Source organism: Polypterus senegalus, chromosome 3 (genome assembly GCF_016835505.1).
Source record: "Polypterus senegalus isolate Bchr_013 chromosome 3, ASM1683550v1, whole genome shotgun sequence".
In the NCBI taxonomy this organism is placed as follows: domain Eukaryota; kingdom Metazoa; phylum Chordata; class Cladistia; order Polypteriformes; family Polypteridae; genus Polypterus; species Polypterus senegalus.
In genome coordinates this window covers 15019925-15037771 of record NC_053156.1, presented here as the reverse complement: position 1 = coordinate 15037771, position 17847 = coordinate 15019925, and the positions used below count along the sequence as shown (strand labels likewise).

The following is a 17847-nucleotide window of genomic DNA, read 5'->3' as shown; positions in this document are numbered from 1 at the left end:
TGTTATGTTTACCCGTGAAAAAATCAGGAGTGGCCTCCTCTCGACTTTCTCATATACTCAGAAATGGGGTTGGAAATTTGAGGAGTAAACTGCAAGACAATGATTACATTTTTATACATTTATATACATTAAAGAACCATCAACAATAAATCAAATCAAATTAATAATGTATTGAACAACACTTCCGGTTAACAGAAATAGCCCAAGAATTGATGGAAATCTACAATTGTTACCTAATAGTCCATCCATCCATTTTCTAACCCGCTGAATCCGAATACAGGGTCACGGGGGTCTGCTGGAGCCAATCCCAGCCAACACAGGGCACAAGGCAGGAACCAATCCTGGGCAGGGTGCCAACCCACCGCAGGACACACACAAACACACTCACACACCAAGCACACACTAGGGCCAATTTAGTATCGCCAATCCACCTAACCTGCATGTCTGTGGATTGTGGGAGGAAACCGGAGCACCCGGAGGAAACCCACGCAGACACGGGGAGAACATGCAAACTCCACGCAGGGAGGACCCGGGAAGCGAACCCAGGTCTCCTAACTGCGAGGCAGCAGCGCCACCGTGCCGCCCTACCTAATAGTTGTATGCAAAATTTAGTTGGCCGAAATGAAAGCATACTCAGGTTATCGCGTTTACACACATACACACACGCAGAGAGACGTATTTCCAAAAACGGTACTTTCTGACTCAGGGAGGCCTAAAACATCGAGATTCATCAAAATCTCAAAATTGAATTTTTGGAGGATTCCAATACTTTCCCTATTCTTTGTATACAAAAAGGTCTGGGAGGTCTAGACGTCGAGATTCATCAGAATCTCGACACTGAATCTTTGGATGATTACAATACTTTCCCTATACTTTGTATACGAGAAAGTAAAAATGAGTCAAAAACATTCCATTTTTTTCAACTAGAAAAAAATGTCATTACGTGTAACATAAACATGTAAGTATAAAAATGTCAACATAAATACAGTAGAAGAGATCCATCAAGTGTCCACTGCTGTACTGATGAAGATTTAGCGCACGTCCTTCATGTGATGTGCTTTGAAACAGACACTAATGTGCAGCCCAAAGTCACAATCGGGCCAGTACAAGTGTGTTTCTTTTCACACTTTTCTTATATTTGTTTCTGTTGTTTGCTTGAATGTCAATTCTTGAACCACATGATGCCCCTTTGTGTTACGGGAGGCCACCACAGTGCCAGGCTTAGTGACTTCCACATTTCCTTTGTCATGAGCAATGACAGCTTCTGCATTGTGAGCAGTACTTAGGAGGCCAATGTCTTTGTTGTCTTTCTAGTTGATCACAATTATTTTACCTTTTTTACCAAGCACCTACGTACACCATGGAGAACCTTCAGGCGATCAGATTCTCTGGGCATATCATGGCAGTTCAGTCGTACAGTTCCAAATGCATTAGTTTCACTGATGACCATTTCACATAGTCATCGTGGTCACTTGATTCAACTAACAGTTCAGTTTTAGCTTGGCTTTACAACTTCTTGTTTACATGCCATTGTGTTTTGGGTGAAGGCTCCACCCTACTCATGAATATTGATGAGTTAGCATAGTGTGGCAATATGCATAGAAATGTACATGATTTTTTTTTGCAGCATGATGCTATTTCATACACTAGATAGCAGAAGAGTACTGTGCTGAGCATTATTCGAGTTATTTGAGCTTAATGCTGTAAAGGAAGTCATTACACGACACTCTGAGTCTGACTCAGGAATAACCGTATTTACATAGAATTCCAAGCCTGTTCACAATCAGGATTAGCACCAATAGGTTATTGTCAAAGTACAAACAGATGTCTGCACAGTGGACTAAATTACTTAGAAATGTGAAACACTAAATAAGTATTCATACCCTTCAGGTCAGTGTTTAGTCGATGGCAGCCATGACATCCTTGAGTCTGTGTGCACAAGTCTCTCGCAATCAACTCTCCCATTTTCCTAATTCTTCTTTACAAAACTGCTAAAGCCCTGTCATGTGCCATGGTAAATGTGAGTGAACAGCTTTTGTCAAGTCCAGCCACAAATTCTGAGTTGGATTGAGATCTACACTCTGACACTCTGTTGTTCTGTAGCCATTCCTTCGTAGCTTTGGCTTTATGCTTGGACTTATTGTCTTCTCCCAAGGCGCAGGTTTTCTGAGGACCACATCAGGTTTTCTCCAGGATTTTCCTCTAGTTTTCTTCATTCATTTTTCCCTCACAAGCCTGCTGTGGAGAAGCATACCCCACAGCCTGATGCTGCCACCACTAAGGCTTCTGGTGGGAATGGTGTGCTTGTGATAACCTGCAGCGTAACACAGCATTTAATCCAATGGCCAAAAAGCTTAATTATGGTCTCATCAGAATGCAGAAGCTTCTTCCAGCTTACACCAGAGTCCCCCTTGTGCCTTCTGGTAAACTGTAGCCAAGATGTCCAGCACGTTTGTTTCTCTTTGCCACTCTCCCATAAATCTGTGGCTAGTGAAGCACCTGTGTACGGTTGTTGCCTGCACAGCTACTGTAGCTTGTGACTTCTCCAGAGTTGTCATAGGTCTCTTGGTGACCTCCGACACTCGTCTTCTTTGGTTTTTGGTGATGGCCTTCTCTAACAGATTTCCAGCTCTGCCATACCTTTTGTTTGACTTAAGTGGATTTTCAGTGACTTTCTTGTCTCCTTCGCCTGGCTTGTGTTTTTCATGGAGTTGCTTGTTGTGTTCTTTAGTCTTCATTGTGTAGCTTAGGCCACCATACTGACTCATCACAAGTTGGTCCTTACAATGAACTGAAAACCCCAGACAGGTTATTCCTGCTGAACTTATGACGAGAATTCTAAAAAGAAATGGGCCGCACCAGTTATGTTTTTGGGGGTTGTTAAATCTGGAGTGAACAAGTCAGAGTCCAGATCTCAATCCCATAGAGAATTTGTGGCTGAACTTGACAAAGGCTGTTCACTTGTGTTCCCCATGACACCTGACAGAGCTTGAGCAGTTTTGTAAAAAAAAAATGAAGAAAAATGGCAGATCTGTGCACACATGACTACCTAAATGAAGGGGGAGAATACTTTCATGGTTTATATTTGTAATTAATTAAGACAACTCTGCAGAGACCTGCATTCACTTTGACCTTAAAGAGTCTTTATCTGCTGATCATTGTCAAAAAAAGCCAAATTAAATCCACTGGGATTCAATGTTGCATTATAATAACGTGAAAACTTCCAAGAGGGCAAACACTTTTTATAGGCACTGTATATGACAAAGATTACGAGATTATAATTAAAAAGAAAAAGTAATAATGCAGATATATGAAGATTCATATATTATGTGGCCTTTGTGTTTCACTGAATGCAATTTTCAGCTTTATTTTTACTATACACTCAATGCTCTAAGTAAATGTCAAGTGCAATGCATTAATTTTCTAAGGTTTTGGTGTGGCACTCAGACTCCAGCACTACGGATGATCAAGGCTATGTTGCTGATCGCAGTCCAATCATTTGTGTTACACCTCTGAAATGAAATGAGAGAGAACAGTGGAGATGTATTCCCTTACTCTCCAGTGAGTACAGTGCAGGCGTCTCGTTGGACATCACAGAAGAGGAAAATAATCCACTGTTGGGAGTGTTAGATGCTTTTTAAATGAGGCAATAAAAAAAAAACTGAAATGATTATGTATGTAAAAAAAAAAGTCCAAAGGACTTTACCAAAATGCGGTCCCTGCAGACTGCGATTCATATGAACGCCTCCAACCTCCTATGCTGGACTAGTCAAGGAAAAAAAGAAATAAAGTCCCTCTGGAGCAGCGGATCATCTTTTAGCAGTGCGACGAGTCTCTTTCCCGTTACTGACGGCTGTTGCTGCTGTGGCTCCAGTCTGGTGATTGGAAGATCCTCTCCCATTATTCCTGACCCCTTGTGCCTGACTGGTGGAGTTTCCTGGGACTGGCCCACTGACTCCATTTCCATTGGATGTGTCATTGTTTCCTGGGAGAAAAAAATTTGAAAATCAGTGGGATGACATTAAGAATAGGTGCAGCATGATCTTCATCTTTGAAAGCCCAATTGATTACAGCTCACCATTAAAGATGCTGCTGTATATTCAAGTGCCTGCACACTTCTTTGACTTTGAAGCCTGTTCATTGCATGTATTTCATGCTCAGTATACACACTGATAAAAATAAAACTCAAAGGCTGGATACATTTGGAAATGACATTAAACAAAGAACAAGTAAACAAAATCATTATAGGTGGACCTGGACAAAACTCGTACTTGGGCCATATGTGACATGTGAAATTTAATATGAATAAATTCACAATGGTAATACATAAATAAATGTTCCACAGTCTGTAGAGATGCATGTCAGGTAGATCGGTGATGCTAAATTGGACATTAATATGTGTGTGTGTGTATGTGTTGTGGCACATGCCAGAGTGGAAGGATGCAGTTTTTTTTTTATAATTTATTTATCATTATTTTTTTATTATAGTGATACTCAGGAATGTGAATGTGTAGGAAAGCCGTGTGGCCATGGAGCGCTACTGGGGAAATGGATCGATTAATTCTGCATGTGTGGATGATGGATTTGTGCAGCCATCCCTCATTAGCAGTTCTGGGGGTCAGTAATCAAACCACCTACACTACAAGATATAAAAGATTGAGTAAAAGCTAGGGAGGTGAAATAAGGCTACAGTTGTGGACAAAAGTTTTGAGAATTGACACAAGTATTGGTGTTCACAAGGCTTGCTGCTTAAGTGTTTTTAGACCTTTGTGTCAGATGTTTCTATGGTACACTGAAGTAGAATTACAAGCATTTCAGATAGATAGATAGATAGATACTTTATTACAAGCATTTCAGAAGTTTCAATGGCTTTTATTGACAATTACATTAAGTTTATGCAAAGATTACATATTTGCAGTTTTGGCCCTTATTTTTCAAGACCCCTCTCTGCAATTCACCCTGGCAGGCTATCAATCAACTCCGGGGCCAAATCCTGACTGATGGCATCCCATTATTGCAGAATCAGAATTGGTGGGTTTTTGTTTGTCGACCTGCCTCTTGAGGTTTGACCACAAGTTCTCAATGGCATTAAAGATCTGGGGGGTTTCCTGGCCATGGACCCCAAATGTCAATGTTTCGTTCCCCAAGCCACTTAGTTCTCACTTTTGCCTTATGGCCCAGTGCTCCATCATGCTGGATTGTTCATTGTTGGTCACCAAAGTGTTCTTGGATGGTTGGGAGAAGTTGCACTTAGAGGATGTTTTGGCATCATTCTTTATTTATGGCTCAGGATCTAAAAATACTGAAGCAGCAAATTTTGTGAAAACCAATACTCAAAACCTATGGCTACAACTGTAGCTTTTATGGAGAAAACAAGATGGAAGGAGACAAGGAGAAGGGCCCAAAATATGAGTGAGTTTGTCTCCTTGTAACAGAACTGTGCCGTCCTGGAGAGAGGGGTCAACCCTCATCCCGACAGTGTTCAGAAGCCATTAAGAAGGCTAAAAGACTGTCAGGTTATATAGCGCCTTGATGTGTGCAGTACAAGTCCAAGGAGGTTCTGCTCAACCTTTATAAAGTACTGGTGAGGCCTCATCTTGAGTACTGTGTGCAGTTTTGGTCTTCAGGCTACAAAAAGGACATAGCAGAACTAGAAAAGGTCCAGAGAAGAGCAACTAGACTGATTCCAGGACTACAGGGGTTGAATTATGAGGAAAGATTACAAGAGCTGAGCCTTTACAGTTTAAGTAAAAGACGATTAAGAGGTGACATGATTGAAGTGTTTAAAATTATGAAGGGAATTAGTACAGTGGATCGAGACTTGTATTTTAAAATGAGTTCATCAAGAACACGGGGACACATTTGGAAACTTGTTAAGGGTAAATTTCACACAAACATTAGGAAGTTTTTCTTTACACAAAGAACGATAGACACTTGGAATAAGCTACCAAGTAGTGTGGTAGACAGTAAGACGTTAGGGACTTTCAAAACTCGACTTGATGTTTTTTTGGAAGAAATAAGTGGATAGGACTGGCGAGCTTTGTTGGGCTGAATGGCCAGTTGTCGTCTAGAGTGTTCTAATGTTCTAACCCTGTCTCAGTGCATTAAGAGGCAAGGGAGACATTATCTTCTTGGACTATTTCTGCAGGTACTGAATGAAGAATAAACTGGGTGACCATTAATACCACAGTAGTCGAGCCACAGAGAAAGACAGAATTCCTGTTGTATTTCAAACAGGATTAACCTCCTGGCTGGGGTTCAAATGCCATATTCATTTCCCTTTTGTTCATTTTTGATTCTTTTGCTAATATTCTCGGTTCTTTAATTTCTATGTATCTACAGTATGTATTTACTGTTATGTTCCCTGCACATTTCTGAGATTTTTTTTTAAGACTATTGTGCTTAGAACCTCTCTACATAACAACTCCATCCTGCGGTGACTGAAGCCTTTGCCTAAAGAAAAAAATTACTTTTTTATTATTCACTTTGAGGAAGGTGTAAAAGAATGGGATCTGGAGAGACTCTTTGAGGACTCTGGCTCTGGTCAAGGCACAGCTGGCTAACAAAACTGAACAACAGACTTTTCAATTTAATTTCTGAATGGAGAGTATAAGATGGTTTTAAAGTATGCATCACACACCTGTGAAATAGAAATCATTTTGTATATAAAAATGTAATTCCCAAACCTTGAGTTCCTTACCCAGACCACCAAATGCCCTGAAGCATTCAGAAATGTAAATAAAACCACGAGCTGTTTGTTAGCCAATCATACAAAATTGAGTGCCAGTTTTCATGAATTTTTGTATGTTTGTTGCTGATAGTCTATTATATAAAAAAATCCTGGGACGAAACAAGCCTTTTTAGCCTGGGATAAGACAAGACTTTTTCAGAGAGATAATTTCATGTCCTGCGAGATGAAACTTTGTGCCAAGAGATTAAACCAAGCCCCGGGCTGGAAATAAAAGACAAAGAGTAGATGACAAAGTAGAACGTTGTAAAGAATTCAAAAATGTTGGTACAATGCATGTGCAGAGCAGGTTAGAAATAATGAAAATACTAAAATTCGAAAGTCTCAAAAAAATGATAGCAAAGACCACATTAGCGCAAACAAACGGAAATTTTTACTTGGTGAAATAACGGAACAGCAAAAAGAGATCAAATATATGGATATACGTGATATGATAGAAGTATGTAGATTTAAATTTAAACTTTAAGTCGGAGATTTGTAATCATCTAATTCGTGCTGCCATCAGGGAAAAGTAGTGTTTCATCCCAATGAAGACCGTATCCGCGAGAATTAAAAGATTTGTTGTTTGGTGAAAGTGAAATCCACATATGTGAGTGTCAGAGATGTGAAATGGCTCGCGCGTAGCACAGGCTGGGGGTTTGGTAAGCGAATCGAGCAGCGGGTGAAGCCCCCTAGTCTATTTTAAAATAAAGTCTTTATGGCGTTTTATGGTTACTACCCAAAAACCAGCATTGACTATAATTCCCTTCAGGCAGCAGGAGTGTGCTGGGGCTGATAGGAGGACAGGAGGACACCATTATTATGGTAGCGTGCACAAACTGTACTGGCCAAAGTGGATCACATCTTAGATTAAAGGTACATACATTTTTTGCCACAACTAATTTGGATCACACTTTCGTTGCCTTACTCGATTTCATCTTTTGTCCAACAACATCTATTTTAGGGCCCTTTCATACATAAACATTTTTCTAGCATTTTACCACTACATCAAGATGGACCTAAACCACAAGAACAGTTACTTCCCATTGTTTTCAATGACATTATTCACATCTAAACATTTTAGCAGTGAACAGTTAAAAAAACTTGCATACAGCAGTTTTCAAGCATTTTCAGCAAAAACACTTGTTCCACTGAAATCAATGGTAACGCTCATAAAATGCTGGGAAAAGAAAACAAAAGAGCATTTTGGAAGCTTTTTTACAGGAAGGCAATGTTTCTTCCTGGATGACACAGCTCATTGAAACTACAAAAAATTCATGGAAGTTGGTTGAGGGAGAATTTTGTACAAATGGCATTTCTTCTCATTAAGAATAATAAATACTTGGAATAAGTGACCAAGAAGGGTAGGAAACAGTAGTACTGTGGTGACCTTCAAATCTTGATTGGATGATAATTTGAAAAAGTTAAACAAATAAGAATTGTTAATCTATGTGAGGCTGAATAAACTGTTGTGATTGCAATTATAAAGTTTTCACTACAAGTAATTATTGTGGATTGGAAGATACCTCAGGTCCACAAAGACTTTACTTTTCTTCAGTAAAGTATACAGGTTTTAACAGCTATTCACAACCAGAGTGAGTCAACCTGGGACTTGTTGCAGAGCCACTCACCTGGATTTGCCGCTGCTGTGCCGTTGTTTTGATTGGATGAGCCTCCTTGGTCATTTGCAGGCTTCAGAAGACAATGTATTAAATCAGAAAAAAATGGAGGAAATTAATAAAACCACCAACAGCAAGTGTAACTTATGCATTCCAACTATTGTAAAATTCCATTTCCTTACCGTTTTATTCACCTGGGCAAGGTATTCTGGGTTGGGCTCACTAAAATTTGGTACCTCTGAGTACACCATGCAAAACCTGGGGAGGTGAAGGGAAAGGGGCATTGGTTTTCAGCAGTGCAAATTAGAAGCAAAAGTCAAAACCCCTTAAGTTGTAACGTTCAGGAACAAAAGGCCCATCAGCCACAAATAGAAAATTAGAGCCAGTGTCTGGGTGCCCTGAAAAAGCCATCTTAACAAATGGCAGATTAATACTGACTGTCGACATCTAGGTGGAATTTGAATATATAAATGTGAAACTGGCACATAATATGAGGATTTTGAATTTAATGTTCATATCTTTCATAGAATGAAACACTGTGCAGTGCAGGCTGTTTAGTGAAAGTGAATGGTTGAGAAATATTAGCCTGCCAACATTTAAAACCACTGTACATGAAAATGAAATGAAAAGTAGTTCAACATTGGAGGCGCCATACAAGGAGTGACTAGATAGATAGATCCCAAGGGGAAATTCACATAAAATTCACAACTATTATGAATTAAAGGTAAGGTGAAGTGAAGTAAGGGACAAGGATGTTTATATATTTAAGTCTTTTGCTGTGAAAATATTATAGTAACAAGCTCTAGAAATTGTTCTTCTGTGCACTTGTTTTATTACCTGTCCCTAAACGCTTTCATGCCATTGGCAGCACCAGATCTTAAAGAGTTTTCTTAACAGATGCTCATTATTCATACTCATTAAAAAAGTAAACTTACTCTCCGACCTTCTGGAGTTCCCCTCCTCGGCCTGTGTAAAGTGTCAGGCAGCCTTTGAACACTGATGCGTACCTGCAGTGACAGAAGAGGAGGTATCAGCATTAAAGGCAAAGGACAAATCGCTTACCATGGCACTGAAGATCAATGAAAAGGTACGTAAAAAACTGCCTTTATGGTTCTTATTGGCCACATAATATTACCACAGCATGCCACCTTCTAATTTTGCACAGTGAAAACAAATTATAATTTAGAGGCCAAGGGGAGGGGGGCCCTCCTCACTCACGCACCAGCCTCCCTGGCGTGTTCCTTACCTCTGCTGAACTAGCGAATGAGAGAACTGCTTAACGGATTTAGATCAGGTTTTTTTCTATAATTTGCTTGAACTTTACGGTTGATTTTGCAACTTCTCTCATCATGGTAAGAATCATAGTTTGCTTACTGGAGCAATATATTTGCAGTAATCTGAGACAGAGGCTGCAGGGCAAGGGAAAGCGTGATGTCAGGAGTGGGGAGCTGGGCAGGACCCTCCTCACTGTCCTTTTTCACTAATACGTGGGCAGAGCCGCGGGGCACTGCTAGTATATATATATATATACAGTCCAGTTGGCAACCCCCAGGCAGACATGTGGTCCAGTCCCACCCCCCAGATAAGACCATCAATCTGCCGCAACCAGGTGTTACATGGGTGTACCCTCGGCCTGGTCCAGCTGCTTGGGTTCTCAACAATAAGGATCCTGTGAGCTGAATCACCCTAAGGGAATTGCACCCTATGGCCGTAGTGTCGTAAGGTAATGTGCCTCATTTGGGACTTGGTGACCAACCACTCGTTCGACTCAAAGTCAAACCAGGGGTACCCAAGGATTCTCAGAAGAGACCGAGTCCAGTCTTCATCTCAGGTCACTGGATAACGTTCATGTGTTGCAACCATATACCAAAACAGGAACCACCAGGAAAGTAAAGACTTGGACCTTCATCCTTTTGCAGAGATATCAGGGGTGCCACACACCCCTTTCCAGTGACTTCATGACACCCCCATGCTCCCCCAATCTGTCTACTGACTTTACAGGAAGAGTCACCAGAGACATGAATGTTGCTGCCAAGGTAAGTAAACCTCTTGATGCGGTCGACATTCCCCCCACAGACAGACACACTGCTGATGACTGTGCCCAAGATGTCATTAAAGGTCTGGATGTTGGTTTTTATCAGGATACTCACAAGTCGAGACATTCAGACTCCTCGCTCAGTCTCTAGTGAGCCTCAATCAGAGCCTACTTTGACTCTGCGCAGATCATTGTATCGTCAGCAAAGTCAAGATCAGTGAATCTTTCTTCACTAACAGAAGTGCCACAGCTGCTGGACCCCAGAACACTGCCCAATTTCCAGTCCATGCAAGCATTGTACAGACTAGGAGCAAAAACAGACCCATGATGAACCCCAGAATTAACTAGGAAAAACACAGCGGTTCTGCCTCCCCTCTGCACAGCACTTGCAGTATCAGTGTACAGGCCGGCCATGATGTCCAGCAACTTCGGGGGGATCCCACAAAGTCTCAGCATGTCCCACAGGGCAGCTCAATCAATTGAATCAAATGTTTTACAAAAATCGAGAAAGGCTGCAAAGAAACTCTGCTGATATTCGCTTTTGCGCTCAATGAGAACTCTCACAATATATATACATATTGTGATGGATGGCCAGGGACCTTGCCCCACTGGGAGGCCCATATACTGTATATATGTTGCATAGTTTACTGCAAATAATGCGTAAAGAGTATGCATAAAGACCCGTGTTTCGCCCTCATTTGGGCTCATCAGGCATGGCAGACCAACCACAAGCGTTACCTGATAGGTAACCACCCACAGAATTCAGGTCGGGACTCAGACTATGAATACAATGAATGTAATTACTCCGGACCTACAGGTTGTCAAATAAACGAACCACACGCTGTGGCGCAGCGTAAAGGGGCTTCGTCTCTTACGTTGACGTCCGAGGTTCGATCCCTGAGAGGGGGACATTAGAGTGTGTACGCCTGATGAGCCCAAATGAGGGCGAAACACATGTCGTGTACGCTTTGCATTATTTGACAATAAACTATGCGACATTCCATGATCTTTTTCTCGCAACTGAAGAGGGCACTGTGGCGGATGTTTGCCGAATGGCAGACCAACCACAAGTGTTACCTGGTAGGTAACCACCCACACAATTCAGACTATGAATACAATGAATATATATATTTATTTGGATATTATTTGGATTTTTTTTCCCCCTAAATAATAAAAACCATCATTTAAAAACTGCATTTTGTGTTTACTTGTGTTATATTTGACTAATGGTTAAATGTGTTTGATGATCAGAAATGATGATTGTGCCCCAATATCTTTTGGTAGTCTTCAGATCTCATGATGCCTTGCACACAGTCAAGACATCCAGTGCCAGAGGCAGCAAAACATCCCCAAAACCTCTTAGACTCTCCACCATGTTTGACTGTAGGTACTGTTGTTCTTTTCTTCGTAGGCCTCATTCCATTTTCTGTAAACAGTAGAATGATGAGCTTTACCAAAAAGCTTTACCTTGGTCTCATCTGTCCACAAGATGTTCACCCAAAAGGATTCTGGCTTCCTCAAGTACATTTTGGCTTTTTATGTTTCTGTGTCAGCAGTGGGGTCCTCCTGGCTCTCTTGCCATAGCGTTTCATTTCATTCAGATGTCGACAGATCGTTCGAGCTGACACTGTTGCACCCTGAGTCTGCAGAACAGCTTGAATACGTTTTGAAGTTGATTGTGGTTGTTTATCCACCATTCGGACTATCCTTTGTTGCAGTCTTTTATCAATTTTTCTCTTCCGTCCACATCCAGGGAGATTAGCTACAGTACCATGAGTTGTTAACTTCTTGAAATATGTTGCGCACAGTGGACAAAGGAACATGAAGATCTCTGGAGATGGACTTGTAGCCTTGAGATTGGTGATGTTTTTCCATAATTTTTGTTCTGAAGTCCTCAGGCAATTCTCTGCTTTTCTTTCTGTTCTCCATGCTTAGTGTGACCCACTCAGACACACAACACAAAGGTTGAGTCAACTTTTCTCCATTTTAACTGGCTTCAGGTGTGATTGCTATATTGCCAGCACCTGTTTCTTGCCACAGGTGAGTTCAAATGAGCATCATATGCTTGAAATAAAACGATTTACCCTCAATTTTGAAAAGGTGCCAATAATTTTGTCCGGCCCATTTTTGGAGTTGTGTGTGACATGATGTCAGATTTGGCTTTTTTTCTCTGTTTTTTTGTGTTGTTCCAATGCACATAAAGGAAATAAACGTGTATACCAAAACATTTGGAATTGCAACAATTTTCTTGAAGAAAATTCCAGGGGTGCCGATAATTTTGGCCATGACTGTATATATACACACTGAATATACACTGCATATTTCTGAGTCCTGGAAAGCAGGTGTAATTCATACACCAAGTTTTATCCAAATTAGTGATACAAAAACATTTTTGATAATTTGGTAAATTAAAATATAATGACCCATTCCTCCTAGTGTAAAAAGGCTAGTTAAGAATTAATTAATAAAATAACATAAACCCCAGAGCTCGATGTTCTCTGTGCACAAAAGCTTGATAACCCTCTGAGACTGTTTAAAATACCAGATGTCATACACTCACTGTAGAATGGAGAAACTTCAGGCCCACTTGGCAACCTGCCATAATTTTAGTTAGGAATGTTTACAGAAGTTGCAGAAAATAAAATTCTACCAAATATATTATATAAAGCATCTATTGCTGTCATTCCAGAGAAGAATAAGGACTTGCTACAACATGCACCATAAATGCCAATTTCAATAATAAATAATGATATTAAGATACAGGCAAACGTTTTAGCTCAAAGAACTAAGAAAGTGCTTCCCTACGTAATATCAAATGACTAAGCCAGATTTTTATTAAAGACATTCAGACATTTAGCTTCCAGTCTTCCATGTTTGTTTATTGTATTATATACTCACCTACATGATTGGACTCTCATGGTCTTACTAGTTTGTTCTTAATATATCTGATTGGAATAAATGACAATACACCAGTCCAGAAGCCTCATTCTGCATTAATAACAAGAACATCAGAGCGAGGAACAAGATAAGGACGTCCACATCCTTAACTTATGCAGTACTCAATCTATGGAAGATGCTCGGGGACTGTGACACTTAGAGACCTCTATACGGGGGGTCCTCGGGTTACAACGTCTCAACATATGACGTTTTGAGTTTACAACGCTCACTCCCATAAAAACTTAATAAAATTGAGATTTGAGTGTTTCAGCTTATTCCGTTAGTGTTGCACTTGCAGACTACGTGGGCGAACTAGTTTGGTTGCACGCGGCACTAGTGTTCCGTTTGTGTTGCTTTGTTTGGTGACTTTTTGGCTCCTAAATGAAAGTAAGAGTCTTCAGATGGTAGTGCTTCGAAGAAGAGGAAAGCCATCACGATGGAAATGAAATTTGATATTGTAAACAGATCAGAAGGAATAAACGTAAGGAATTTTTTTACACTCATTTTTTGTCATTTTTTCTGTTACTACAGTACAGTATTTTTATGTCCTTTTCCTTTTTCTGTGGTTTAGTTGTATTTTTATGTTCTAGATTATGATTTTGCAAATGTGTTAGGATAGGTAAGTGGCTTAGGCTAGGGTGTGTTTCGACTTACACCAAAATTAGGGTTACAGCATCTGTTGAAACGGAACTGTGTCATAACCCGAGGACCCCCTGTATTGATAATGTACTTGTATCCTTTGAACACTTAAGCTCTGAATTTAAACTTCCGGATACAAACTTTTTTTTAAAATAGAAACTATTTAGTTTAATTAAATTATTAGCAAAGTCTCTAATCTACCCAATGTCCTGCACCTTTCGCTAATTTCTACTCCTGTGATGATATTGGCTAGTGTGGAAAAAGATTCAGATACCGTGTATTGATTTTACAGAATGATGGGAAAGGAATCTTTTAATTAAAACTCGATTTGAGAGCTCAGCCATTCAACAAATTACATTATAGTTCAATACATGCTATGTCATAATTCAGTTACACATTTTTTATTGATCACATATATCTTACCTAGGGTAAGATCCGGCTTGTTGTTTAGCACCAGCATCACTAAGTCACATTTAAACCATTTTGAGTAAAAACATTTGTGTATCTCTTATACAGATTTAAAATGACTTTTAATGCCTTAGCAGAATTATTTGGAGTACCACCACAAACTTGACAATGTCATTTTAGAGAAATCAGGCAGATACATTTGGTAATCTTTGTTTGGCTAAATAGTCTGTTCTCATCAAATAATTTTCTAATGTTCTAATAGTATGCTATACAAAATCAGATGTAATATCCTAATGGCCACAAGCCTAATTGGCCAGCCATGAACTCGCAATGTCTGAATTACGACGGACTTCAGAAGCAGTCTTATATTAGCCTGAGCTAATAGGAGACTCCAAGCCTAAGCCAAGCACATAGAGCTTCTGAATTCTGCAAGTGAAATGCTTCTTGGTGACATCAGCTGAGCTTTCTCTCTCGTTCAAAGTATCATTTACTTTCACAGTGTCATTTCTTTGCATTCATCTTAGAAAGAATAGGTGCCCGACCTTTGCTATTTAAATGCTTTATCTTGTTTGGTTTTCAATTATGATACCATGTTTACTCCATATTACATTCCATAACTTTATTTCACTCCATCAAAGGAACAAAAACAACACTAAACCCACAAAAAGGTATCATTATGTGTCTCCATCTTCAAGCTGTACGTCAGCCTCTAAAACAACCCCAGTTTTAGATGAGACCCTCTATTTACATTGCTCTCTTTGTCAGGTGGTGGCAGAATTGCAGGACCTTTTTGGATTGTTATACATATCTGTCTGATTAAGATAGATTTTGTTTCCATTTGTGTCCAAATGAATAAAGTACTTAAAAAAAGAAAGGATAGTGAAAGTAAACATGGAACGCACTCTGTAATACTTGAGATGACTCTCATTACAAACAGTGCTACATAAAATACTGATAGTGTTAAAATAACCATCACTATAAAAGGCACTTTGTGGCATAAACATCTGTTGACTGTTAATCTAAAGAGTACAGACTTTGTATGATGCAATATAAAATAAAGTATAACAGCTCTGACAGGGTGTTCCCCTATAAAAGAGATGACATGAAATGACTGCATTATTATAAAGCAATAATAAAATGGAGTACACCAAGAAAGGCAGCTTCTTAAATAAATTAAATTGTTTGCTTTGTAAAAATTAACAAAGTTCTCATTATGAATAATGGAACATTAACTCTCATAACACTCTGTATCAACTGAGATTTATAATAAAAAATAGTCAAATTTCTAATTATACACCTTTTTAAAAGAGGGATTAATGACTTTTCCTTATTGTGAATGGTACTATATGAAACAGAACTGAGTTTGTAAAGCTCAGACAGGGCTCACTGTGTAAGATACTTTATAAAATAGATTGTTTGATCCAATCACATGTACAGAGATGTACTCTCTTCACCAGAGAAATTATAAAGCATTTTGTACTGATAAAATTCAGGAAACGAGCATTCACACTTGAGCCATGGAGATGACACTTTACCCCTTTGTAAGCCGGATGATGTCTCCTGCTTGGATCAGACTTCCCACTTCATCCCATACCGAAATGCTGATGCTGCCTGTTTTGTCTGCAACTTTGCATGTGCGCACCTCATGGCCATCCTTGGTTTTGGTGACACGACCTTCAGAAAAAAAAAGTAGAAAGACTATAATCAGTTTTATAGGCAAGTACAACTGAACAGTTGATAGAAGACATTATCAGTAGTGCTTTGGGGCTCTTCATATGTCAGCTTGATGTCACATTACACGACTTCTAGTTGGAGGGAATGTCCAACCTGATGATTGCAGTTGTTATTCTTGTCACCAGAGGATGTCAGATTATATGACTAGATATCACTGGGGAAGTCAAATTAGATGACCATGTAAAGAGTTTCCAGCACAGTTTTACACCTCTAAAGTCAATCTTGTCCCTTTTTCAAGGGCATTACAGGCACGGCAAGTCCAGCTACAATCTCAGCCCTTTTCTCTATACACGTGTTCTCTTCTGTTTGTCAGGTCCAAAACACCCAAGCTGATTATTCCTCGTGACTGCATTATATGCATTGTGCAGTGCTTCCAGGAGGACACTCATTGGTTTCCAGCATTTACATGCGCAGAGCTGCCACTACGATTTAAGAGCAAATCAAACCTGTTTTGGTGTGAGATGCAGACTGGGTGAACTGAGTCGCTGGATATGGCAGACCACACTACTGGCAGTGTGACGGGAGAGCACTGCAAACCCAAACACTCACTAAGTTTGTGTTAACTAAGTCCGAAACTGAAAATTGCTGGAAAAGTCATGCATTGTGACATGCCATTAAGGTGAAAAGAATTTTATCAGATAGGTTGGTCTGAATGGCCTGTTCTTGTCAGAAACCTGTCTTACCTTTTTATGCATTAAGTGATTTTCGAAATACTAAAACACAGGAGTATTGAGCCTTGAAGCATTTAAAAACAGAAATCACTTCAACTTGCTTACAGTTAAAATATACTTTTCACTTTAATAGTCACCTGCATAGCACAGAATTGCATTATGTTGAAGATAATTTTGAAATCATCTGTGAGCAGCGTGTAATGGGGTCCATTAGAATGCTGTGCATGCATGTTCGTCCATTAGTTACCTTGGCAGTTCTGTTCTGTGAGTGATGTGATAGATAGATGTGAAAGGCGTTATAGATAGATAGATAGATAGATAGATAGATAGATAGATAGATGTGAAAGGCGTTATAGATAGATAGATAGATAGATAGATAGATGTGAAAGGCGTTATAGATAGATAGATAGATAGATAGATAGATAGATAGATAGATAGATAGATAGATAGATAGATAGAACTTTGTTTAAATCAAGAGAAAGAAAAGTTCTGACTGGCCTGTCACAGTAAGGCATTATGCAGGTGTATTACTGTTGGTATAAAGAAGCCCCCAGTAGCATTTCTTAACACACTTCTACTGAATGATTCGTTGGCTGAAAGTCCACAGTGTTGGTGCGTCACAGAGACGATGTGCAGAATTGTTCATAATGGCCCTCAGTTTTGTCTTCATTCTCTTCTTCTCTACGAACTCTAGGGGCTCCAGTGCCTGTTTTATAACTTAGCTTGCCCTTTTAATTAGCTTGTTGATTCAGTGGGCCTCTCTTGAAGTGATGTTACCAGCCCAGCACACCACACAGGTCATCTCAGAGTTGTAGAAGATGTGAAGGATGTCACTTACCACATTAAAAGAACGTGCTCTGCCCCTTCTTGTATAGTTCCTCTGTGTTTTGAGACCAGTCCAACCTGTTATTAATGTAAGACTCCAAGTACTTGTAGGAGTGGACCACCTCCTTGAATTAGGGGCTCTTTGTTGCAGTGAAAACTCGTCCAGCTGCTTTACTGTGGTAGATACTGTAATAGTATTATTCTCTTTTAAAATGTTATGACAGCCCTGGTTTAACACACTTAAATTATTTA

The 17847-nt window shown here is 39.7% G+C and overlaps 1 protein-coding gene across 1 annotated transcript in view; it reads right to left on the bottom strand.

Annotated features, from left to right (window-relative positions):
* Positions 1 to 539: 539 nt before the first annotated feature.
* The window catches only part of nabp2 (nucleic acid binding protein 2), a 43670-nt gene continuing 26362 nt past the window's right edge, over positions 540 to 17847 (bottom strand). The window contains exons 3-7 of the mRNA XM_039746671.1: positions 15901 to 16039; positions 9282 to 9353; positions 8529 to 8604; positions 8359 to 8419; positions 540 to 3985 (exon numbers count right to left, since the gene is read on the bottom strand). Of these exons, the coding sequence (XP_039602605.1) occupies positions 3810 to 3985; positions 8359 to 8419; positions 8529 to 8604; positions 9282 to 9353; positions 15901 to 16039 (524 nt within the window). The 3' untranslated portion in view covers positions 540 to 3809. The remainder of the gene's footprint in view (positions 3986 to 8358; positions 8420 to 8528; positions 8605 to 9281; positions 9354 to 15900; positions 16040 to 17847) is intronic.